The 24417-nt window shown below is 44.6% G+C and overlaps 1 protein-coding gene across 1 annotated transcript in view; it reads left to right on the forward strand.

The window, feature by feature from the left end:
* COQ8A (coenzyme Q8A) overlaps positions 1 to 24417 on the forward strand; it is a 43339-nt gene that overhangs the window by 9401 nt on the left and 9521 nt on the right. The window contains exons 2-7 of the mRNA XM_054629198.2: positions 2111 to 2305; positions 4452 to 4862; positions 5846 to 5912; positions 14080 to 14154; positions 20368 to 20490; positions 24007 to 24092. Of these exons, the coding sequence (XP_054485173.2) occupies positions 2129 to 2305; positions 4452 to 4862; positions 5846 to 5912; positions 14080 to 14154; positions 20368 to 20490; positions 24007 to 24092 (939 nt within the window). The 5' untranslated portion in view covers positions 2111 to 2128. The remainder of the gene's footprint in view (positions 1 to 2110; positions 2306 to 4451; positions 4863 to 5845; positions 5913 to 14079; positions 14155 to 20367; positions 20491 to 24006; positions 24093 to 24417) is intronic.

Here is a 24417-nt window from a genome sequence, read left to right on the forward strand (position 1 = left end):
GGATGGAGGAAATGAACTTTTTTTGCACTCAAGCTTTCCTTGCTGTTAATACTTGTGATCACAAAAGCACTTATTTCTTAATAGTGGCAACCTTTGAATGGTCTCATTTCAGCTGGGACAGTATTGGGTTATTGGCTGATTTCTTTGACTGGCTCTGAATTGCAGGGACAGCCTGCAAATAAATGCTTTGGGTGAGATCCATGTGGAAATTTCCAGTGTGAAGATGTAGGGGTAGAAAAACACTTCCTGTTGACAGAGTAGATTTCCTTGCCTGACAGGCAACTTTTGAGTTTAAAAGTGCTTTATACAAGGTTAAAACAAATTGTAGTGATTGAACTCAGAGAGATGCAGGAGTAACACTTCTTAGAGGTCTGGAGCAGATGGATAGGTCTTGTAGTGAGAACCACAGAAAAATGACCTAGGTGGGCTTGAGTTTTATTTTTGCAGCTAACCTGTTATGCCCAGATTCCTTGTAAGCCCTTGACTGTCCTTTTAGTGCATTTACAACATGTAAGTGTAACACTCCTGGCTGCAATGCTTGTTCCAGATTTTGATCACTGATAAAACAGTGGTTGAACAAATGTCCCAGTAACTGGGCTTTATCCTGCATTTGCATAATAATGTCTCTCTGAAGTTCAGCTGTAGTAATCTGTGCAGTTCCTGTGTGATTGCAGCAAATTTGTGTACTTAGACAGAAATTTAGCTTTAGCAGTCCATTCTTCTCCTTCATGACAGGTGCAGCAGACATGTTTGAGACAGGGCATGTGTTTCCTGAGAAGGTAACTGGATCCAGGTGCTTGTGGTCTGCAGCTGGATGCAATGCTTTGTGTGCTTTGACTCAAGACCACTTGTACCACATCAGTTTATTAACATTTATAGTTGAGTAGATGTGCATGTTGACAAGTTATCCTCTAAAAATTGGTTGATAGCTGTGTACCTACCTAGGAAATAAATATGTGACCTTAGACTAGTGCTCTCTACCTAGTACAGTCAGAACATTTTTTTTTTCCTCTCCAAATCATTAGGGAGACTGCTGTATGGGCAAGGTTGGAGCTTAGTCAGCATCTTGTTCCAACTGCATGCCTCTGTGTTCTGTGTCAGTAAAGATGGGAACATGTGCAGCTGAGCCAGTCCTGGAACTGTGACCCTGTCTGTGCTTGAAGGGTGTAGCAGATGAGTGAAATAAGCAGGTGAAAATCTCCCCTGCAAAATGGTTTTGCACCCAAAGCACTGGATTTCTTTTACATGAACCACAGTGATGTAGGAGAGCCACTGTCCTGAGCCTGAGTTTGGTACTAGACTGAGCCAAAGGAGTTGATGGAAATTACTCTTGTCAGACACACTCCATCCTGCAGTGCCCAGTTTGTATTTGAAGACACTGAAGTGGCACAGGCTGTTCCAAATCTGAGATGGATCCTCTTGAAAAGGAAGGGGGGCTGAATCAAAAATTGACTGTAGTGCAGCACTTTGCAAATGCTGTAGTAGGTAGGTGTTGTGAGATGCTTAAACTTCCAGTTAGAAGTAGCAGAGTGAGCTACAAGTTGGGGACAAAACAGACTATGGAGCAGGCTGCCTTTGGAGGATGGACAAAGCTTAATCACTGGTGTGGGAGTAAAGAAATTCAGCTATGTAAAATGAGCAGGCACAACTGCAGGGCAGGGATGGAATGTGACAGTGAACTTCATCAGTGCTATCAGGATCTGAGAACGTGTTCCAAGGCTCCAAAATAATGAAAGGTCAAATGTTTATGTTTTTAATCCACTTCTAACATCTGGAAGGAATCAAGACAATCTTTGTAGTGTTTACCGACATTTACTGTCTTTGCTTGCCTTGGTGAATGGCAACTTGGATATTTGTGCAGAGTCCTGGAAAGTCATCCTAACTCATGAGAAGAAGGAGAATTCTCTTTTCCTGGTAAGATCAGCTATCCAGGCCCTCAGGCTGGCCTGGCTGCTCCCTGGGCTGCAAACAGGTTCCCATGGTGGCTGCTTGCCAAAGCAGGAAGAGATTTTCCAGGCATCTGCTACCAGCTCTTAGGGGACATGAAACCTGCTGCAAACTTGTTCTTGACATCTTGTCTCTCTGCTCCCTCTCCCTTTTTATCTTTCAGCACAGAAATTCATCAGTCATGGCGGGTGATGCCATCATGGTCATGAGGGGCTTGACCAAGCTGAGTAAAGCCATCCTGGAGACCCAGGCAGGGCAGCTTCGGCAGGTGCTCCTCGGGGGAGATGCAGTCACCATTGCCAAGACTCTCCAGGCCACTGCTGAGCAACAGTTCAGCTCTGCCCTGGGCAAGGTGCAGGTGAGCAAAGCTCTTTGAGCACACTCTAGTCTGATGTTTTGCTTTTTCTCCTTGTACTTTTTTTGGTTTTGTTGTGTGAGTGTCAGGGAACTCACGTCTTGAATGAGAGCCTAGTTCTGAAGTGTGGGATTGATAACAGTAATGTTGCAGGGCTCTGGGAATTCTTTGGAATTTGTGGTGTGTGGAAGGTGCTTGAACAGGAATGGGAGGGGAATATTAGTGTTTCCATTACTGAGTGTTTAAGACACGCTGAGTAAGAAAAGTTCCCATCTTGTTAAAGATCAAGCTCTTGCTAAGACTGGTCAGCAACTTTGTTATTTAGTCTCCTTTAAACTTTGGGCATTGATTTACATCTCTTTTAGAGTGCAGTGGATTTATCTCAGTGCTGCTTCCTTTCTTGGCAGAATTGGTGCACGTGATATTTTTCAGAGTGGCTCAGGTTCAGGTGTTTGCACATTTACCACTTACAGCCCAGGCTGGAATTTTGGAACTGGCTTTCAAATGAGGAACATAAGGAAAGGCAGACAGCAGCTTCTCTCATCAGAGATGGGATAGATTTGTAAGAGCTTCACATCTGCTGTGCTGCCATCTTTTGAAAGCAAGGGGCTTATCTGTGGTACTTCTCTCTCATCATTCTCTGGAAGGAGTGTGTAGCTCAGATGATCATTTTTGAAGCAGAAACTAAGGAATGAGATTTTGATGGTTTTTATGCAATGAGCAATCTATAGCTTCAGTCCTACAATCTGGGCCAGTGTTTTCTTGGTTCTGTTTAAGCTTGCAGTAGAACTAACTTGGATGTTTGTTTGTGGGATAGTGCTTTGTCTTGTCATTGCCTGCCTCTTGCACCCAAGAGGAGAGATGTTCTGTTTCTGTGCATGTTTCTTTGCACAAGAGAAGCCCAATGAGCACAACTGCAGAACACTTGCCCTGCTTTAGGTAAATGGATTGCAAGAGAAACTCCTGCCAAAGCAGAGCTCAGTAAGAAGTATAAACACACAGCATTTTCTGTTTTGAAGAGAGGAAGATGTTTTACATTAATTGGCAGTGGTTTAGCTGTCTGGCATGTTTCTAAAAATTTGGTATGGAGGCAAGGGAGCTTTCTTGCTTGTAATCACTGGTCAGTATTGTGAGCCACAGTTCCCATCTGTAAACATTTCTCTCCTCCCCCGCTGTGATGTTGAGGTTCAGAATAGTATGAGACCTGCTGAATAACAGGAAAGACCATGTTCTGCCTTTTTTCTAAGGAAGGGAAATGTGATTAGTATTTAGGAAAGAGCCCAAAATATGTTGCCTGGTTGCCTGACCACAGCAGGATTTAAAATCCTGTTGATAGCCTGTAACAGTCATCAGTTATTTTATGGTATTGCCAGTGCTGAGATCGGTAACTAGAGATAATGCTCTGCTGTTGATTTTTATTTGTGTATTTATTTTTGACTGAAAAGTGTTAAAAAATACCTGGACTTTGTGGGGCAGCTTTTGCAAGGTTAGGACAGAAAAGAGTGTCAGGAGAAGCTTGCCTGGAGTGTTGCTGTGCCTGATGCTGTTATCCTTGCTCCAGGCACAAAATTTTATTTATTTTGGGATGACAACACATAGTTTGGTGGTTGAATAATGGAATGTGTTTTGCAGTTGGCAGTGTTATGACTGTGAAGGGCTGAGCTTACTCTGCCTGTAAGTAGGTATCTGGTATTGCTTCAGGTGGCTTTGGGCTTGGAAGTGCTCATGTTGTGTGACTGAAAACAGGGTGAGAGGAAGGAAAACAACATTATTCTTATGTGATACTGCAGCTCCAGTCACCTGTTGTTTCTGAGCTGTGCACTGCTTCTAGTGAACTCCATATTTAGTGACCCTTTCTGGCAGTGTATGTAAAAACAGGGTGTCTCCAGTTATGGATATTTGAGAAACTGTTAAAGAATTTGTCCCATCAGTGGAGTTAAAGGGTTGTCAGGGATTCCAGGCATCATCAGTGTCTCTTCCTTTTTTCTTGTCTCTTACTGTGAATGTCTGCAGTGCCAGAGTCTCTGTCTCTACAATTCTTTACTGTGGAGACATGACACTCAGCTGCATGCTCATCTCTGAGGACCATGGGTGGGTAGGGAGCAAAGTTTAAGATCTTTTCTTCAAGTATTTCAATTCTTGTTTGCAGGAGCTTGGCAAACAGCAGGAGAACTTTACTGACCTTGGTGAGGATTTTGGGAAAGACTATGACTTCTCAGCCAGAGAGCCATCAGATGCTCCAATGGACTTCTCCACTGCCCCTGGCAAGCCTCAGGAACACAGCACTGAAGGCCCTGCTTATTCCTACACAACAAATGGACCTTTTAGAAATATTGATGAGACTGCAGATTCTGGCATGGGTCAGAAGCCTTTCCCTCCCAAAATGGATGCAAGGTTATTTGGAGGCATTAGGGACCCTGGAAATCCTTTTGCTACTGCCTTTGGACAAAATAGAGCTTTTCACCAAGACCATTCCTCTGTTGGTGGATTAACAGCTGAAGATATTGATAAAGCCAGACAGGCCAAAACAGGTTCAGGACAGAAACCCTACAAGCAGATGGTATGTTGTTTTAATTAAGGATTCTCACTACTGTGATGTCTGTACCAGATTGCCCTTACTCACCTTCTCCTATGTTTCTCTCATTTCTTCCTCTTCCACTATTCCCTTTTTCGCAGGGAAAAAAGGGAAGTGTCAGTGCTCATTAATCCTGTGATATTTGCTCTGTTAATAGCTTTTCAGTCTCTCTTTTCACACTTGCTCCCTCTATGTCAGATAATCTGATGTGAGAGGATGTTTAAAAAGTGTAGGTAGGCTTAGAATTGGACCTAAGCTCCTCACAGTGGAGGCTGTGGCTTCCTGTGTGGCATCTTGTAGGGGTGGAGGCAGTTGTAGGGGTGGAGGCAATGCTGCCCTGAGCATAAGTAGGTTGGAGAGTAGCACAGCTCACAATTTTCACTTTAGTGCTTCATGCCCTCGTGTGAGTGCAGAGCCCACAGTGCAGATACTTGTCACCTGCTCTGACCTTGTGCTCCTTCCCCACATCCAGTATCAGATGCCACTGGGCTCACTCACTCAGGATATTGGATGTAACTGTACACTTAGCTGCTCCTGCTGCTGTGTGTGGGGGAACTGTCCACAGTCCTGTGAATTACAGTTCTGTGAATCCCATGACCCTCCGTGAGTTCTAATGCCATGCATGGAAGGGAGTTTGGGTTAGCTTTGTTTGGCTTCTCCAAGTTCAAAATACAAGGGCTGCTGAGTTGAAAGTGAAAATGGGGTTTCCCAACATGGTTGTCAGCTCTTCTGTCTTTCCCACCTTCCTGTCCTCTCCTCTGCTCAGTGTGCATTTCAGTTCAGGATGTGTCTGTTCTGATCTGTGTTCCCTTGAAAATCCCAAGGGTTCAAGGAAAGCTTTCTGCAGCATGGAGCTGTTCAAGTGCTCTGGCTTGTGCTCTGACTTTGCAGGTGTCTGAGCATGTGCCCAGTTAATTTGTGGATTTCTTGTTTTGTTTTTCCCCTCTCTCTCTCTCTCTCCCCTGCAGCTCAGTGAGCGGGCCCGGGAGAGGAAGGTTCCGGTCACCAGGATCGGCCGCCTCGCCAACTTTGGAGGTGAGTGTGCACTGCCAGCCTTGCCATGGCACTGACACTGCTGTCACGGCTGCCTGTGACAGGGCTCCTGCTCTGCACCACTGGGGGGTTGCCTCTGCCATCCTATTTGCAGTTCAGCTTGCTAACAGCAAAGTGCTTTCCCACAAACAGCTCCATCTGGGCTTTGTCAGTGATCTTTAGAGTTTGGGGCAGATGATTTGGGGGTGCATAGCAGAGCTGTCATGGTGACACCTCCATGTGGGCTGTGCTGTTCTAATGGGAGACTGGGGTGCAGGCTGTTCCCCAGCCTGTACAAATACCCTGGTCCTGCACATGTGATTGCACTTTGAGGAGACTCTCCCAGTCCTTACAGTTTGCTGTTACTGTCAAGCAGAGACAGCTGGAGCAGCTGTTATTCTAAGTAATCTTTCCCCAATCTTATCCTTGCTATTTCTCTGAACAGTGTTTAAATGTAAAACATTTCCTCCTGGTATTCCTTTTTGAGCATGGGGAGATGATAATAGTCAAGGTTTGATTTACTAAGCCATTGCTTGTAGACCATTTTCTCCCAGGAAGGATGTAAATTCTGAGCTTGTAAGATCAAGCTAGCTGAAACTTAAATGAATTCTACTTGCAGAATGGGACTTACTATATCAAAAAGCAGCTAAATATCTTAAGTAATATTGACAGATGATGCTTATTTAATGTCTTGTATCCAAAATCATCAAAGGACTAAACATGTTCCTAAGGAATAAGGTATCACATATTGCAGGTGGAGAGATGAACACAGCTAGTGCTACTTAGGTAATCCTCCTTGGATGAGGAGTCTGTGTTTTGCTGTGGTTGGGTTTTTTTTGTGACTCTACTGTTTTGAGATGATAGTGGCCTATCTAGGTTGTGAACAGTCTGTTGTGGCTCTTGTGATTCACTTCCACAAAATTTGAAAGAGAAGCACATGTACAAAGTAGACATCCTTGTGTTACAGATCCCAGAAGAAAGAAAAGTAACCTGTCAAATGTAATTCAAATCAATTATTATATTAAAAAAACAATTACTATGTCTCTGTGTGTCCTCTTGTCAGACTGATAGGCACACTAGGAGGAGCTGGGGCAGGGGCTGATCCTATGCAGTGCAGGAATAAACAGCAAGTGAATTTTGTGATAAGTTTTTCATGCTTGTCAGATCTCTTTAACCCTGTAGTCTGTTGCAGGCACTCTGGCTTCACAGCATGCTTATTATTCCTTAGGGGAAGCAGGGTTCATGATCTGCTTTTTGGAGTAACAAGCCATTACTTTAAAACTCACTTACAATGTTCCTAAGCTCTGGTAGCACACAGGTGTCCATTCTAATCTAGCCTTGAATGTTAGGGGAAATATCCCAGCACTTTTAGCTGCTATCTTCTGAGTTCCTCTGTTGCTGCTTGCTGACAGCTGGTGGATGTGAAGTGGCAGATGACCAAATTTTCTGTGAACTTTGGGTTCCAGTGCTGTTGCTTTATGTTCCAGCTTTTGGCACCCAAGGCTGTTGTGGGAGGGAAGGCTAACTCATCCTTCTAGGGGAAGTATAACCTGTCTTCTCCTAACCTCAAGGTAAAAACCAAAACAAATAGCCCCATCAGACCAAAACCACTAAGGGAGAGTAGGAAAGAAAGATTGCTTATAAGCAGCATCTCCAGACATCTCTGTGTCATTTATTTTTGTTTTGGTCTTGCTACTCTTCTTCCAGTTGTCTGCTTCATATGAGTAAAATGGCTGGCAAGAGAGAGTGCTTGCTTTTAGAGGGCTGCTGGGGGAAAATTCTTTTGCAGAAATTGTTCAGATTCTCTGGTCTCTGCAATCTCATGTTAGCATTCATTGCTTATCTTTTCCTCTGAATTTTAATTTGCAACAGCAAAGAGAAACAGTACTGTCAGTGGCTTAACAAACAAAAAATCTGGTCTATAGGTAATTTATTTCAGTTTAAGATATCCCTTGGTATTATTTTGGGACTTTCTACAAGGACCTCTGGTAACAGGATGAGGGATAATGGCTTTAAACTGACAGAGGGCAGGCTTAGATTAGTTATAAAGGTTATTAGTTATAAAGGAATAAATCCTTTATTCATAGGGTGGTGAGGCACTGGCACAGCCTGCCCAGAGAAATTGGGAATATCCCATCTCTGGAGGTGTTGAAGGCCAGGTTGGATGGGGGAGGATAAAGAAACATTGCAGGAAACATCACTGTTAACCTGTGGAATATTAGTGAGCCAGCTGTGTCCTCACTTCCTAGGACATTCAAATGATGAGAATCAGCCAAGGAATGGCAGAGGTGGGGGGTGATTATTTCCTGCTCTACTGCCTGGCTCTTTACATTGCCTTAGAAATAACCAAGGGCAGGAGGCTGCTCCATGTCTGTGAGGGAATGTAGCTTAAAGCAAGTAAACTTTTTGTGCAGGAATTTTCTTGTGTGCTTTGAGATGCCATCTTCATTTGAAGACCCCAAAAAATCATTCTGGGAAATAAAGTGGTTGATGTGGATTCTTCTACAATATCCACACCAGTCAAACTAGCATTTGATTTTTTTTTTAATAGAATCAACTTTCCCCCTTTATTTCTATATTCAAACAGCATTATTTTAATGTTGGATAGGATGGAGTGATGTTGAGTAGGTCAAAACCAGAGTTCATATAACTGTTCCTGGGGTTCAGATAGCTAAATTCCCATGCTATTGGCACGATCCCATTCCTCCTCCTGTCTTTGAATGTTTTCTTTCATCCCCTCCAGTGTTATGGGAGTGTTCAGCTGTGTCTCGGCCATGATGTCCATCACTCTGGGAGTGATGGACAAATTAGCAACAGGAGGCAAAAATACTTGGACTGCTGAGTTTGCCTGGCTTCTCACTTCTTCTGTGGGCAAAGAGCATTTTACTGGAAAGATTGAAGATCATGTTTTCCAACACTTGCCTGTAATACTGAGCTAATATTGCTCTGTGACCAGCACAAGATCCTCTACTGAACTTCTTAGTCCTTTATATGTATTTTTATTTGCTTCTAGCAGCAGCCAGAGTGACTGCTGGTGGGTCTATTTATAGTACTAAATAGCATCCTTGATTTTTATTTATTTATTCTTCCCAGGATTGTAATTGACAAAACAGATTTTTCTGCAGTTTTTTGTTCCATGCTTGTTTTGTAGCCTGATGGGTCATCAGTTCCACTACTCAGTTCTTAATGTTTTTTTTTTTTTCATTTCCATTCTCCCTTCCTTGCCTTATTTGACTTTTCTAAGCTGTTCCTGTCTCCCTTAATCATATTCCTGGTTTCTAAGTTTATTATTTTAATGATATAATAAGATTCTTTTGCAATAAAGAAAATTCTGGAAGCTTGTGGTGAAGTCTAGATTTAATATGATTTTAACAAATTTGAAAAGAAAAAAATCAAAAACCTACTCTGTTGAGGTATGATAGTAAAGTATATACAGACCTGACAGCTGCAGGATTCATGTGAGTGGATTGGGTTTGCTTGTCAAGGTTTTGGCTGCAGGGTGGCTTCTGGGAGAAGCTTCCAGAAACTTCCCCCGTGTCCAGCTCCAAGGTGGCTCCAAGCCAAGGCCATCAGCACTGGTGGCAGAGCCTCTGGGATAAGAGTTAAGAAGGGAGAAAAAAATCCAGAAAAAATGCATCTGGAGAGAGGAGTGAGAGAAACAGCCCTGCAGGCACCGAGGGTGGGGAAGGAGGAGGTGGAGAAGGTGCTGCAGATGCTGGGGCTGAGATTCTTTGGCAGCCTGTGGTGAAGGCCATGGTGAGGCATCTGTGTCCCTGCAGCCCAGGGAGGGCCACAATGGAGGAATTCCACCTGCAGCCCATGGAGGAGCCCCCAGGGAATAGATGGATGCTTGAAGAAAGCTTTGTGAAGCCCCCACAGGAGCAGGTTCCTGGCAGGACTCGTGCCCCTGGAGCAGCCTGTTCTGAAGGATTGCACCCTGTGCTGGGGCAGGCTGTGTAGAACTGCAGCCCATGGAGAGGACTCTCATTGGGGGAGTTTGTGGAGAACTGTCTCTGTGGGAGCAACCCCACACTGGGGCAGGGGCAGAGTGAGGAGTTCTCTCCCTGAGGAGGGAGGAGCAGAATTCAGGAGTAAAGTTTAACTCAGAAAGAAGGGAGGAGTGTGTTATTCACATGCCCTCTGAACAGAGAGAGATTTCGCTTTCTCAGGATTCTCCTGAGAGAAGCAGAGAAAACAATGATCAAAGCAATTCTTATCTCACTTGCTGCTCCTGTGTTTGTGCCCATGTGGAATGTGTTCTGGAGATTGTTTACCCAAGGTGATTGCTGGATTTCATTCTGGTGAGGGTGTTTTGGATTCATTGACCCACGTGTGGGTGTCGGGACTCTCGGGCAGAGAGTCACAAGTTTTTTGAGTTAGTTAGTTAGTGATAGTTCTTGTTAGTGTGATACAGTGTAATATAGTCACATTATAATATAGTATAATAAAGTAATTAATTAGCTTTCTGATATCCTAGAGTCAGATGCCAGTCACTCCCAGATGTTGGAGTTATGCACATCATTCTTCCTGCTCAGGGGCACCTTGCAAACCTGACAGAGGAGTAGAAGGAATGTCTTTTATGATTTAGTATTAATTTCTCATTATCCTACTCTGATTTGACTGGTAATAAATTGAGCTAATTTCCCCAGGTCAAGTCCGTTTTCTCTGTGATGGTGATTGCTGAGTGATCTCCCTGTCCTGACCCATGAGCCTTTCCTTATATTCTTCATTGCCCTGTCCAGCTGAGGAGCTTTCAGTGTGTTCTGTGTGGTGATTGTGGTGTTTTACCTGACCAAAACCAGGGCACAGGCTGCTCCAGGGGAGGGTCTTGCTCCCACCCTGTGCTTGGCAGGCTGAGCAGTGATAACAGCCCATTCAGCTCCTGTTTGTTTGGTTGTCTCAGTTGCTGAGCAAGAGGTTTTGCCCTGAACAAAACTGGTTCCAGATCATCCCTTGATAGGCTTGGTTTCAAGTGTACCAGATGCTGCAGATGCCTGGAAAATATTCTGAGAGCCACTCTACTGGTATAGAACCAAGTGGCATTTTCCAGGCCTGAAATAATCTGCATGAAGTGCAAAATGCAGGAGAAGGACTTTATAGAGGTACTTAAGGATATTATTTTTTCAAGGTGCTGAACAATGCCTGTTGAGCACTGCTGAGAAGTGTCCCAAAATGATTATTCTTGGAGGAAATGCACCTCTTGCAGACAAGGGAAGTGAAGGGCATCAGGAGTGTCCTGTGCAAGTAGATTAGTGGCCCAGAGGAGGAGGCTGCTTTTGGAGCACTGCAGGTTCTTTGGAGGGTGATTTGTTCCTGGTAACAGGTGAACAGCAGCAGCTCAGCCCCACAGAGCTGCCTACTCATTTCCTCCCACTGCAGGGAGGAATAGGAAAGAGCCAAAACTTGGAGACAACTTGGGAGCTGAGATAAAGGCAGTTTCAGAGGGGAAGCAAAGAAAGCTCCATGTTCAAGCAAAGCAGCAAGAGGAGCTCATTCAGGACTCCCTGGTGGCAGGCAGATGTCCTGTACTCCTGGGAAGCAGCACCTCAGCAGCTGGAGTAGTTACTTGGGAAGGCAAACACCTTAGCCCCAAACATCCACCCTTACATCCTCCTTTTTCTGCAAGCTCCACTGCTAAGCAGCAGCAAACACTGTGATTATAGTTTGAAGATGTTTGAAGCCTTTGTTTAAACTTCAGATCTTTAAAGCTTAGCAGCTGTTTAACCATGCACTTGTTTTTGCCCAACTTTAGTTTATCTGAAACTGTTGTTGATTGGTGATTTGGGTTATTTTTTTTTTTTTTTGGAAATTGGATAGAGTGAGCAGGGAGGAAGTTGTAAGAGCACCTATTGAAAAAGCAGCTCTTTTTTTAGTGCAGTCTAAAATATTAGTACAGATGCTTAGCTGTGCACATTTATGAGAAGGAAGGTGCAAAACACGTTCATTTGTAGTCTGATCTTGCCCACACTGATGCAAACCCAAGCTGCTTTTAAACAAGCTGTAACTTCTTCAGCTTTATTCTGCAAGACAGGGTAGAATCTGGTTCCTAGATTTTCATTTACCTTTGAAGTGGTTTGTGTCTTAATGATGAAGAGATTAGAAACTTCAGATATGTTTTATTTTATGTCCAGGAAGTAAATCTGGTATTTTTTAATTTTAGACATTGAACATAGAACCTATAGAAGAAGATGTGATGTTTTTACTCTGAAACCAATTACTGCCAGTCAGTTCAGTCTAGCTCTGATAATGATCAAGCTGATTTATGGTGGGAGCATTGTTTTGGAGGTGGCAAAAGTGGGATCAAGGCCAACAGAAATGTTCTGTGAGTGGTATTTAGTCTAGAAAACCACATCTTATTGATGAGATACGTATTTATTGGCTTCCTAGCTGACTCTTGGTGCTGCCTGCTCCAAGTTACTGTCTTGTATGTGGGATCTGATTGGAAATAATTGTGTATAGCATTTTAGTAGGTGTTTGTGCTGTGTTTGAAAAACCTTTTTGCTTGTTTTCTCTGAAGCCTAGGGGTATTTTTCTCACTTTGTTTAGCTAATAAAATCTCTGGATTTCTGGTGCAAAACACTTGTTAATTGGTGATGCATGGTTTGCCACAATTGAAGGCTCTACACAAGATAATTACTAACATCAGACTTCCTTCAGTACTGTGACTCCACAGAAAAACTTGCAGAAAATATAGAAATTTCTTTTTAAAACCCCAAACAAAAACCATCCCACAAAACCCCCCACCAAACCAACCAAAAAACCCAAACCCCAACCACCTTGTAATGTCATTGATGCCTCTTGTGCTTCACCTTATGCAGGATTCTCTGGCCCCAGTGCATGCAGTCTGTAAGATTAAAAGTGGAGCTGTTTGTGAAGCAGACAAACTATACAAGCCTGAAATTGTACTGGGAGAGGGGGAGTTGTAATTGCCTGATGGGAGAGAGGAAAAGCTCCAGGATCAGGGTCACCTTGTTTGTGGCCAGGCTTTCTCACTTGAGTCTACAAAACTTGTGCATGTGGTTCTTCCTGCACACGTGCAAAATGCCATGTGCTGGACAGCTCTGCTTCCTTCATTGTGCTGACTTTGTTCCCTGGTTCTTTCACCTGGGAAGTTTTCCAGCAGTGCCTTAAGGAGGGCTTGGGGTGCTTGGAAAGCAGGTGCACCCTGCTGTAGTGTCAGCAGTGTGGGAGCAGAGCACAGCAGGATGCACCACTGCTGAGGAGATGTGGAGCAGCACCATCTGTTCTGATTGCTCATGCCATTTATTATCCAGAAAAATAAACATTTTGATTTTGGGAAGGCAGTGAGACCTTTGGTTGTATGGATTGCTGCATGATTCCATCTGTGCCTCATTTACTCTTCGGTGCCTTTGCTCTGGTTAGCAGAGGCAGATAATGCTGCTTTTGTAGTCCTAGCTGAACCTGTGGCTGTGAAACCACCCTGTAATTCACTGCTTGCCAGGGTGATAGTGCATGGGGAGTGCTGGTGCTTTGTCTCCTGGTTTTACTGCTCTGTGGGATTACTCCCCAGCCCAGCTCCTTGGACTGCAGGTTGCAGCACTGCTGGTGTAAGGTGAGCCTTGGGGTAAAACATGTTTCTGTTCATCACAGTAAATGAAATGAGCTCATGGAAGGAAGAGGCAGCTAATGAGCACAATTAAACCTAAAGCTTGGACAGCAAGGTTGCACAACTTTACACTCTCTTGGCAGTGGCTTCATCCTAATGATGCTTTTCCTCCTGCTGTTGTGGCACAGTGGGCAGTGAGAGGGATTCTGTTCCTTCTTGAGAACTGTACTTTGAGAACCATGTTTGTGAGAGTTTTGGCTTCTTTTTCTTCCCTTTTTTTAAACTCCATGATTTGAGTCTACAGCAGGTCATCAGCCAGAGCACAAAGCTCTGAGTAACACTTGTGACATGCTTTATAAAAGCCAGATGTCCCAGACTGGCCTAGCCTATGATTCCTGGCTGGCATGCTGGCCTGAAGAAGTACAGGAGGAGAAAACTCTTCAGTGTCCAGTGAAGATGGCTCCATTGCAAAGGCCAGGATGTTCTAATAGAGCTGTTGTGCATTTGAATGTGTGGCTTAAAGTTAATTACCAAAAATGCTTCTGTATGTGGCTTGGAAGGTTTTTTCATTCTGACTTGAGTCTTTTTCTTGTTATTTTAAAGGACTAGCTGTTGGTCTTGGCATTGGGGCACTGGCAGAAGTGGCAAAGAAAAGCCTTAGACCTGAGGAACGCAGTGGTAAGCCATTTCCATGTCCTTCCATTTTCTTTTGATCTTCCTCTTTATTTTCTTTCTAGACATAGTTTACCTGCATTTGCAAAATTTGTATTCTTTTGAAGGCTGGGTAGTGGGACAGAATAACAGGGGATATGGGTAGTTCTTTTATTTTCAATATTATTCTTCATCTCTTGGCTCTTCTCCCATCTCAGTACACCACAGCCCCACTACATGGACAGAGGCCAGAGGAATATTCCAGAGAATGTGTTTGTGCCAGCACAGTTTGTACAGCTTTACTTTCCCATAGCCATCCCTGAGGTTCAATACTATCCCTGTGCCCATTCTTGGATTATCTTAACAATTCTTTTTAAACTGTTCAGTGAAACAATGCATTTCTATCAGTACAGAAACTTTACAAGAGCCTGTGTGTCTGAAAATTTTGTTAGTGGTTGCAGTCTGTTTGAAATTAAAGGATGTTCTGCCTAGGAGAAACTTGGAGGATGGCTGTTCTCTTGCAAGAGAGACAAAGCACTTTATGCTCCTGTTAAATGGGAATTCTCTGTTTCCAATATCTGTCTTGTGCTGCCTTCTAAAGGATTCTCATAACATGCAAAAGGCTGTGCTGTGCAAATTGACCTGATCCTCCTTCCTTTCCAGCTTATGTGAAATTGGAGGTAAAATGTTCCTAAGTTGTACCTGATCATGTTGTGGTGGCTTTCTTCTAAGCATATGTGTTGGTAAAATATTGTGGGGGGTCTGTGGGTGAATGCTTTAGGGCATAGAAAATTCAGGTGTTTTTCTCTAGAAAACATGAGATTACTCTCAAGTTTGTGGTTCCATTCACTTGTTTGTTATCCAGAAAAAGCTTTGGTGGGATACTGCAGAATGTCAAGGTCTGTTGGAGTTGCTGCAGGCTGTTTGGTCTCCAGCTGGTCTCTCTGGTTTGGCTGGTGTGGTTGTGTGTTTAGGTTACTTCCAGTGACTGGAGGGAGCTGGTGAAAGGTTGAAATACTTGTAGCTAGAAGTAAAAATGAAGTCAAATTGTTCCTGGTTCAGAAGCATTACTTTCAGATAATGACAACTGCTGGGTCCTTGTAATTCTACTCTAATTCAGTTTCTGTCTTCACCCTGGTCATCTTTAGGGGTGGAAGAAGGATGGAAATTGAACCTCTCTTTCAGGAGGTACTGGAGTGGCTGAAAAATGAAGAAATTTGGAGGGGGGAAAAACACTGAAAAAACAAAGCAACTGAACAAAAAAATCCCAACCAAAATAAATTCCCAAACCATAAAACAACACTTTGGGATACGAAACACATTCCCATTAGTGGGAGGCAGGAGTTGTGGACAATCCAGGACTCTGCTTGTATTTGGAATACCAAAATGTAAATATTAACAGCAAGGCAATACAGAGCAGCCCAGCAGAGAAAAACCATCCTTGGCAAAGAGTTCTTGTTTCTCTCTAAGACCTGAGGTGTTTGAGGATGGGAGGGTTTCTTTGCTTTGATTTAAAAACATGCACTCAGGCAAACACAGCTCATCCTGTAGAGAATCCTTGAAGGCCTTTTGCTTTCAGCACCTGGCATGTTTGACAGGTTGTTGATACCTGTTGGAAGCTGATGATTTGTGTTGCTTTTAACAGAGGTGGAATTGCACAACTGTTGGTATTTCTCTGCTTGCCAGAGTGTTTTCTAATTAGGCACACCCTAAATGAAAACATGAGCTTGCAGAGCTCTGAAGTTTGAGGGAATAACATGAGCTTTTTTCCTCTCTCTTCCAGCATGAGAAGGATTAGTTTTATTTTTTTTTTTATTATTTAGAGAGCAGAAGACACTTTCTCCTTGCAATAAAGCAATTGCTAAAAAGTCTAAACTTTTTATCTTTTATCTTCTTGATGAGGAAACTACTATTTTTCTCTGTCATAAGCCTGTTCTACAGTCTTGAATTTTGCTTTGGGTAGAGTGATTTTCTTGATTAAACCTTGATTAAAAAAGGTGGCCATGAGAACTGCCAACTTCAGTGCTAGGCAGGGAATAAGAAAATGACCTGGCTTTTATTTTTAGGTGTTTATTTGTCTTTCCTTGTTGCTTCCCATCTTGCTGTCAAGTCTGTTTAGATAAGATCTTGGAGCAGTGGTTGTGCTGTAGAGTAATATCAATAGTGGAACTGAGAATGGGCCAAGAGCAGCAAGTGAGGTGAGGCAAAATGAAACATTTCCATCATTGTACTCCTCTGGAGCTTCTCAGGCAAAAGCCACAGGAAGGTTTCCAGGTAACTCAGCTACACCTCTAGCTGGTGTCCTTGGATGTGTTTTCCACAGTATTTTAGAGTGCTGGGTAAGGCTCCATGAATGAGAGCTCTCTCCATGGGCTCTGCTCCTGCAGAAATGCACAGCAGAGGATAGGCAGGTACACAGTGGGAGTCCAAGATTCCATTTTCTTACTGTTTTTCTGACAATACCAGCCTGAGCTGTTCTTGGGGGCAATCTCATGACATAAGTGCCTTTACATTTCTTTAAAATGCACCCCTTTCCTGATTTCAGCTCGAGGCATTTGTTGCCGAGTTTTGTGGCTGCTAGCACCATGAGTTTGTGCTGAGACCTGTCTCTTTGGAGAATGACATATTGTCCTGTTCCTGGGAAGCTGCTGGAGGATGTAATTTCTCTCCCTACTGCTGCAATATTAATAGGCACTCCAGACTTAAACAAGTGGGCTGTGTGTATGCCCAAAGGCATGCCTAAGAATTTCACACTCTCACTGGCATCCAGAAGTAATGAGGAAGAGTTTTCTCTTGGTTGCTCTCCTCTTGCCTAGATAGTAAAAATTAAAGTGCCTTTACACTTTTAAAATGGAGTTAGAAACACTGGTCCTTTAGTCCCAACCCTTTTGCCAGACACTCCTGAGCTACACATGATCCTGACAGCACAGCTTGTACTTCTTCTTTCCATTGCTGCTATCAGAGGGACTGCAAATTCCTACTCTCCTGCACATTCTCTAGCAATTCTGCTGGTGCTGATTGATCTGTTTTTTCCAGCTCAGCTTCCCCATCTTTGTTTAGTAGCCACAGGACTCTTCTCTCCCTACTTTGGATTGTCTCTTTTTCCATAAACAAGTCACTTCTTAGGGACTTAGCCTAGAACAAATATGTCTGGTGCAAGAATTGGTGAATTTCTTCCTTTTCTGTCCAAGCCTGATGTCCTGGACATAAATTCATTCTGCTGCCAAATTCTTGTGAGTAGGTGCAGTTTTTTTGGTTGTTTGGTTTTTTTTTTTTTTTTTTTTTTTAATGCTTAAGGCCCTAATGCTGCCATCTTTAAGGGGTTTGGCTCATCTTATCTTGTTAGAAAAAGGATGACTGACTTGATTTCCAGTTTGAATTTTCCTGGTAGGCTGAAAACCCCCTCTGTCACTGGTGACCTTGATGGCAGCCTCAGTATTTACAGTGTGTATGTAAATACACACTTGTATGTAAATACAGTAGAAGGCCCACACAGGGTGGGAATGGGAAAGCAGAATAAATTCCCAGGAATTAGAATGAGAGTGCCCAAATAAACAACTGCTGTTACAAGTATAGAGACTGGGTTCAAGGACAACTTTGTCACTTATTAATGATCTGTCCTGGGCAGTTCTTCAGGCTCTGCACAAATGCCAGGCTGGACAGAGCCCTGACAGGCTGGCACCTGGCCTGGATTTGGACACAGGGGGATTTTCCTATGAAAGGCAGTCATGCCTTTGGCTTGTCAGTCTCAAGTGCTTAGGCCATGTTCTTAAATATTCCTTTGCCCCAAAGTTTCTGTGGCAGATGGTCCTAAAACAAAGTCTAGTGACTAGTTCTCCATTTGATGGTGGCAAAGGAGTGATGCAGCAGTGAGTTGCACACAGGTCTGGAAAGGTTCATGCTGATTCTGAATTTGGAAAGGAAGAAAAAAATAAAAGTGGGTCAAGCAGTAGGGAGGGTGTCTGCCTGCTGCCTGTTCTGTGGAAGAACTCAAAGCCCAGGCACCTTCTGAGGTGTCCGTGTTGCCACAGCTTGTATGTGACTCCTATTTGCATTTTTTCCTTTCCCTAGTGAAACAGGTGAAACCAGCTTTGTGATCTGAAGATGGGGAAGAAATAATGTGAGGCACCAAAAGGTGCCAGCCATCTTTTGGGTAAAATGTTAACTCACTGAAAATTGGTATATTTTTCCATGAACTTGAGCTGGGTTTAATTCCCCACCCCCTTTCCACCCAGCTTTGGAAGGCTGTGTGTGTTTTCTCTCTGCTTGCCATTGACATAGCAGTGGCACACAAGCAAGAGCTGCCCCTGTGCTGTTGGGCTGCCTGGTGCTCAGGTATTGCCCCTGGAGGCTTGGCTTCAGTGAGGAGCCTGCCAGCAGAAGAGGATTTGGGACTGCCTGTGTTTGGCCCTTTCTCTGATAAGAGTTAAAATTGTCAGGGTTCACTGGCTTCTGGATGTGGCTTTAATCATTAACTAACCCCTTTATTCTGCTGCTGACTCAAAGGAGGATGTTTTTGTGTGCAGTGCTGTGAAGGGAGATATGGTTTTCATACTTTCCCTAGGTCCTGTGTGTCATCTCATACAGGGATCTGCCTCTTCATTGCTAAGGATATAATTTTCCTGATAGGACACTTGAGAGACAGCTTTTCAAGTGTGTAAAGCCAGATCCTTCTGCCCTGGGTAGCTCTACCTATTCAGTCTTTAAGTCTCCTTACATCCATTATCCAGAGCAAAATGTGTTCCAAGGATTGCAATGTGCTGGAAGTGGTGAATTCTGGACCTGTCCTGCTTTTCCATATGTTGCTCTCAAGAGCAGGATAGCTGTCCTGTGTACTTCTGGTGTTTTTATTCCTCTTTTTCCTGTACATCCTTGACTTAGGACAAGGATTTGTAGAGAGAATGTCCCACATGCACTCCCATCTTGCTGCTATCCCATGAAACAGATGAAAGAAAGAGAGGGGATGAAGGGCAGGAGAGCAGCCTGGAGCTGGCATATCTGTGCTCTGCCAGTGGAGAGTTCTGTGGAACCACTTCTGCAGGGAAGGTCTGTAAGCAGTCCAGCTGCTTGCAGGGCCTGAAGGGTGTCTGTCAGATCAGTAACATGCTTGGCACCTCAAGAAAATGGTACCAAGTTGTGGGAGCTGCCAGAGTTTAGACAGCAGCTGCTTCAGTCTGTGTCTGTTATTTCTCCTGTCCCCTGGCCAGTCTAAGTCCCTCTGTGTACCTTCCTGAGAGATCCAGGAGAGGATCTCTGGCTGCTTTGGTCAGCACAGGACACACCACTCATTTCCATCTGCTGCCTGAGATCTCCAGGGCTGTTTTCATCTGCTGTGCCTTTTTGGGTCCTGCTCATTGTTTATGGGGGCTTCAGCTGTTCTGTCTTCTGTTCCTCTGAAATATTCTAAGAACAATGTAGCTGCAAGATCAGCATGTGAGCTGTGAGCTCTGCAGCCTGGCTGCAAGGCTGCCCTTCCTCCTGCTTGGCTGCTGTCAGCAGCAGAGGTGGCTGCTGTCTGCCTGCCCCCTCTGTCCCTGCTCCACTGGGCATTGCCCTGCATGGGAGCTCTGGGCTGCTTCTCCCAAAGGGACCACAAACTAGAATCAGGGTCTCCTTCCCTTCTCCCTTAATAAAAATAAAATAAAATTAAAGCGAAGTGCTTCTTACGCCACACAATGCCCCTGTTGCATACTTGGAACTGTGGCACTGGTGTGTGCATGGCTGTGTGACCTCTCTGAGCCTGTCAGACATGAGCTTTACACATGCTTGGGGACAGGAAAGTGTGTGTTTGAGTGTGTCTATTTTGGCCTTGTTCTGTCTAAGCTTCCACATTAAGAGGCTGGAAGAGAGAGGCCTGTTGGTCTGTGTTCTTCCAAGGCTTTTGAGGATTCCTCCTTGCTGTGGCTCACTCCCACTGCCCTTCTGAGGCTGTGGCTGTTCTGCAGCCCGTGGTGTGGGATTCAAGACACCTTTGCACAGTGTTTTAGGCTGTGCTGGCTGGCACAGTGAGTTCAAGCACCAGCATTACCCAGGATCCCAGACAGTTTGCAGAGCAGCACATTCTGGGAGGCTGTGACTTGCTGCTCCTGGCTCTCAAGCCAACAATGTCAAAGTTGTCCCAAGGCACATGTACAATTCAGTCCTGGTTTGATTTCCCTAGGGAAGGGCAAATCTCCTGTTGAATGTGGGCTTGCCAAGATAAGGGTGTTGTTCATTCATACCCTCTCCCCTTTCCCTCAGGGAAGAAAGCAGTGATGGATTCCAGCCCCTTCCTGTCAGAGGCCAACGCAGAAAGGATCGTGAGGACCTTGTGCAAGGTCCGGGGAGCAGCACTGAAGCTGGGACAGATGCTGAGCATTCAAGGTAAGTGTCCTTAGCACAGGTCCTTAGTGCTGCCAGCTGTGACACAGGGTCAGCTGTGTGCAATCAGGCAGTGTCAAGTGAATGTGGAGACTCTGAACAAATGGCTTTCTCCTGTGAGAGCAGTGATGGAAATTTTGATTTCCATCTAATCCCTGTATGAAATAAATAGGTGGGTGCACTTAGACACCACCACTCTCTCAGTGTCCTTATTGTGTGTAACTGAAATTGGCTGACAATAGGGTGACACTGTGAATTTTAGTGTCTGTTACAAGCAATTGTTAAGAAGCAGAGCTGTATTACACTCTAATTGCAGGTGTCCTGCTAGAAAGGAGGAGGGTGACAACAAGAATGTGATCCTGTTCTTTGTTCACCAAAAGTGGTCAAGGTTATATCCACAGTATTCTCCCATTATAGCAACCTGATTGTGGTTTACATGCTCTGTGGGCACTGAAGCTTTACTGGAAAGGCCAGTACAGCTGATAATCTTATCAGGTATAAAACACTTGTTTCCATCCTGAGAAGATTTCAAACTGCTGCTTAACCCCTCGAGCTCTGAGGCCAGTGACCACAGGTGAAGGCATGAGTGACATCAGTGTCTGCACTAAAATGTTAGGGAGTTGGCAGGTGTGCTCAGTTCAAACCTTATCTGAATCTTTCCAATTTGCCTTGCTGCCCAGCCTGATAGGGAAGGAAAGAACCAGCCAAAAATAGCTGTGAGACTTGTCTGGAAATAGCTTTCAATGTGTTTCTGAAATGGAGTAAGTGTCTGAGTGTTTGAAGTACTCATTTTGCTTGGCTTGTGCTTCTACTTTAATTTTTGTAGGTATTAGCTGATGAGACTGGATCTAGTAGATTATTAAATACTCTAATAGAGTAGGATTTTAGAGTTTTTGTTGGGCTTACCAACAAAACAAGATCGGTTCACTGTCCCAGAGAGCCCTGACTGGTATTTCATTTGCTAATCAATTGGTTTAGGTGCTTGCCAGGCTGATGGCCACCTGGCAGAGCCCAGTGGGAGGCATCAGCTGCTGTGTCAAAGGCTGCCACCCACATGCTGTTTCCTCAGCCTCCAGAAACTGCCAGTGCCACTGATGGCTCACAGTGCAGTTCCAGGAGGAGCTCCTGTGCTCCTTGCTTTCCAGTGCCTCTGGTATGTGGGCAGGGTATGTGCCTGGAAATCAGCTCTGCACTTAAACTCATCTACTATAGGTGGGATTAATTTCAGATTTTTGGGACACCACTGAGCTGTGCCTGCTGTGTGCCCAAGTGTGGTCACAGCTGCCCTAGGCCTGGATGTGAGTGCAGAGGAGGGAGCTATGAAAGGCTGTCTCTGAGGAGCAGAAATGCTCTGGATTTTTGTAACTTGCCTGCTGTCTCCTAACATTACACTGCTCTGGCAGGAGTGTCAGATACTTGGTGATTGACTTCACTCTGGTGTCAGGAACAGCCTTCAGCAACCTCAGTGGTTGTACCCAGCCCTCATTTGGACTCTTGCTATAACTGTGTGGATTCTGCTGTGCCTGGCAAGAGCACAGGCCCATGGTGACCTTGCTGGGGGACAGCTGTGGTGAGATAAATCAGACAGTGCAGAGTGTCTGTTTCTTGGGGTGGCTGTTTGTACAGGAGGGTTTCACACAGGTTCTGCCACTTCACGGGCTTCTCTGGGGCCTGGTGAGTTTGAATTCACTGCTTCTGTCAGCAGGTCTGGCTGTTAATTGGGGGCAGGGGCTCCCTGTAGCTGAGCACAAGTCACAAAGCAGTGTCCTTGAAACCTCTGACGTCTGTTGGGGGGAGTCAGTGGATTTGTGGGGACCCACATTCCTAAAGGTCCTGCACAGAAAAGATGCCAAAGGCCCCCAGTCATCCTGTGTTCTGTGAGATGGTGGAAAGGCAGCTGCATTTGCCAGCTGAGAGTGCCCTACCTTGGCTCCTGCTTCGTGTTTTGTTCCAGTAAGGCCTCAGCAGTTGACCACAAAGACGTAAAACCTTATTCATCAGCATGTTGTAAGCCTGGCAGAGCTGCTTCCACGGCAGGGCTGATTTTTGACATTGCTGCTGAGTTTCTGTACAGTCAGCCTGGACTTGCAGGTTCCTTGGCTATTTGACATCGTGCTCATGAACAAAGGCTGGGGGTGGTCAAGCACCCCAGCTAAGGATGGATGCTCTCCCTTTGAGAGTTTTATGGATGTCAGCAGTGAGCAGACTAAAGGAGGTTGATCCTGAGTGCCTGTGGCAGATGCTGGTGCTTTGACACAAACAGCTTTGGGGAGTCGCTCTGAGTGAGATCCCTTCTCCTTTTGCCCAGTCACCCTTGGCAGTGCAGGTGACACACTGCAGCATGGTGGTTAATACCTTCACAGAGCCCTGAGAATATTTTGGAGCATGTTCAGAGGCTGGGCAGTGATACAGCATCAGTGACAGAGCAGGTGTTTCTTTCAGCGCACACGCAAATGCAATGTCTCACCTTCCTGCGGGTTTGCAGCGTCACACAGGAGCTCCACTCACTGTTCCTGCAAAGCCTGATCCTCTTCAAAACTTCCCTTGGCTCCACAGTGGGGTTTTGTTAGTACTTTTAAATGCTGCTATGGCTTCAGTGGGAATTTGTAAATAATGCTGAGTGTTAATGTCACATCTCTGCATTATTTATCTTTTTTGTCCATTCCTTTTCATCCTTCTTCCCAGGACAGTCCTCTTAAGGTCACTGTTTGTTTCTTGTTTCCTGGGATAGATATAAGGTGGTTCGTGCATGTGTATTTAGAGAGGAACAATACATTTCTGTTGAATGTCACAATTGCATGTGCAGGTTCAGTTCTCAGGAATCAAGGCTTGTAGCCTGGATTTTTCCAATGCTGGGAGAGCAGCAGATAAATCTGAATCCTCTATAATCATTTATGAAATTAAAAGTTTGCCAGCAGTGGTGGTTTTCTCTGAGTTGTTGTAGAAGCCTTTGCTCAAGCAGAGGACTAATCTTTCAAGATGCCCCAGCCCCTCCTCTTATGAGTGTAAATATTTTCTTGCTAAATACTTCTGACTTAAAAGTTTGGGCTCAGCTGTGTTCTCTGCTTCCCATTTGTAGTTGCTCTGTGTTTGGGCAGTTGTTTACAGTGGCAGATGCTGAATCCTGGTTTCTCCAAGAGTTCAGCACTTGTCTAAGTGGTGTTTTACTATAGCACAGTATTTTAGAGGAGCTGCTGCCCCTTAAAATGAACTGGATTAAACCACACTGGGAACCTTGGAGCATTGGGATGGCTCTCCAGGGTTCCTTCTGTGACCTCTCCTAGACCTGGATGCTGCCAGCCAGGAGATGATGGGCTGGTGTGTGACAGAGGCAGAGCGCTCTGCTCTTGGCTCTGTCACCTGTCACCACACCAAAAGAATTAAAGAATTACTTCTAAAACCTTCACTGGGGTGTGCCTGGGGCAGGACAGCCTGACTTGTCTGAATGCAGGAGCACATTTCTTGGTGTGTGGAAGGATGCAATGCCTGCTCTGAGTGCTGTGTGCTTTCCCTTGGCAGATGATGCCTTCATCAACCCCCACCTGCAGAGGATCTTTGAGCGCGTGCGTCAGAGTGCCGACTTCATGCCCATAAAGCAGATGATGGTGAGGAATATTCCTGAGTGCCTGTCAGGGAAAGAGACAATGGACAGAAAAAATGTCACCTGTGACATGCCCTAGTAAGGGAGGTGGATGGAGATTTTATAGAATGTTTCAATAAGGTTACATATTTTCAGCTGGGGGTAAAGTGTGATTCCTTCTCTCAATTATGTGTTGTCTTTTCTCTCAAAAAATTGGAAGTTTGGGTCTAGACAGAGGGGAAAAAATGTGGGAGTTTTTCATGTCCTGAGATTAATGTTGATATGGAGCAGGATGCTGCCACAAATATGGTTATAGGGTGTTGGTGAGTGTAGCCTCCTCTTGTGTTTCC

Source organism: Agelaius phoeniceus, chromosome 3 (assembly GCF_051311805.1).
Source record: "Agelaius phoeniceus isolate bAgePho1 chromosome 3, bAgePho1.hap1, whole genome shotgun sequence".
Lineage (NCBI taxonomy): Eukaryota > Metazoa > Chordata > Aves > Passeriformes > Icteridae > Agelaius > Agelaius phoeniceus.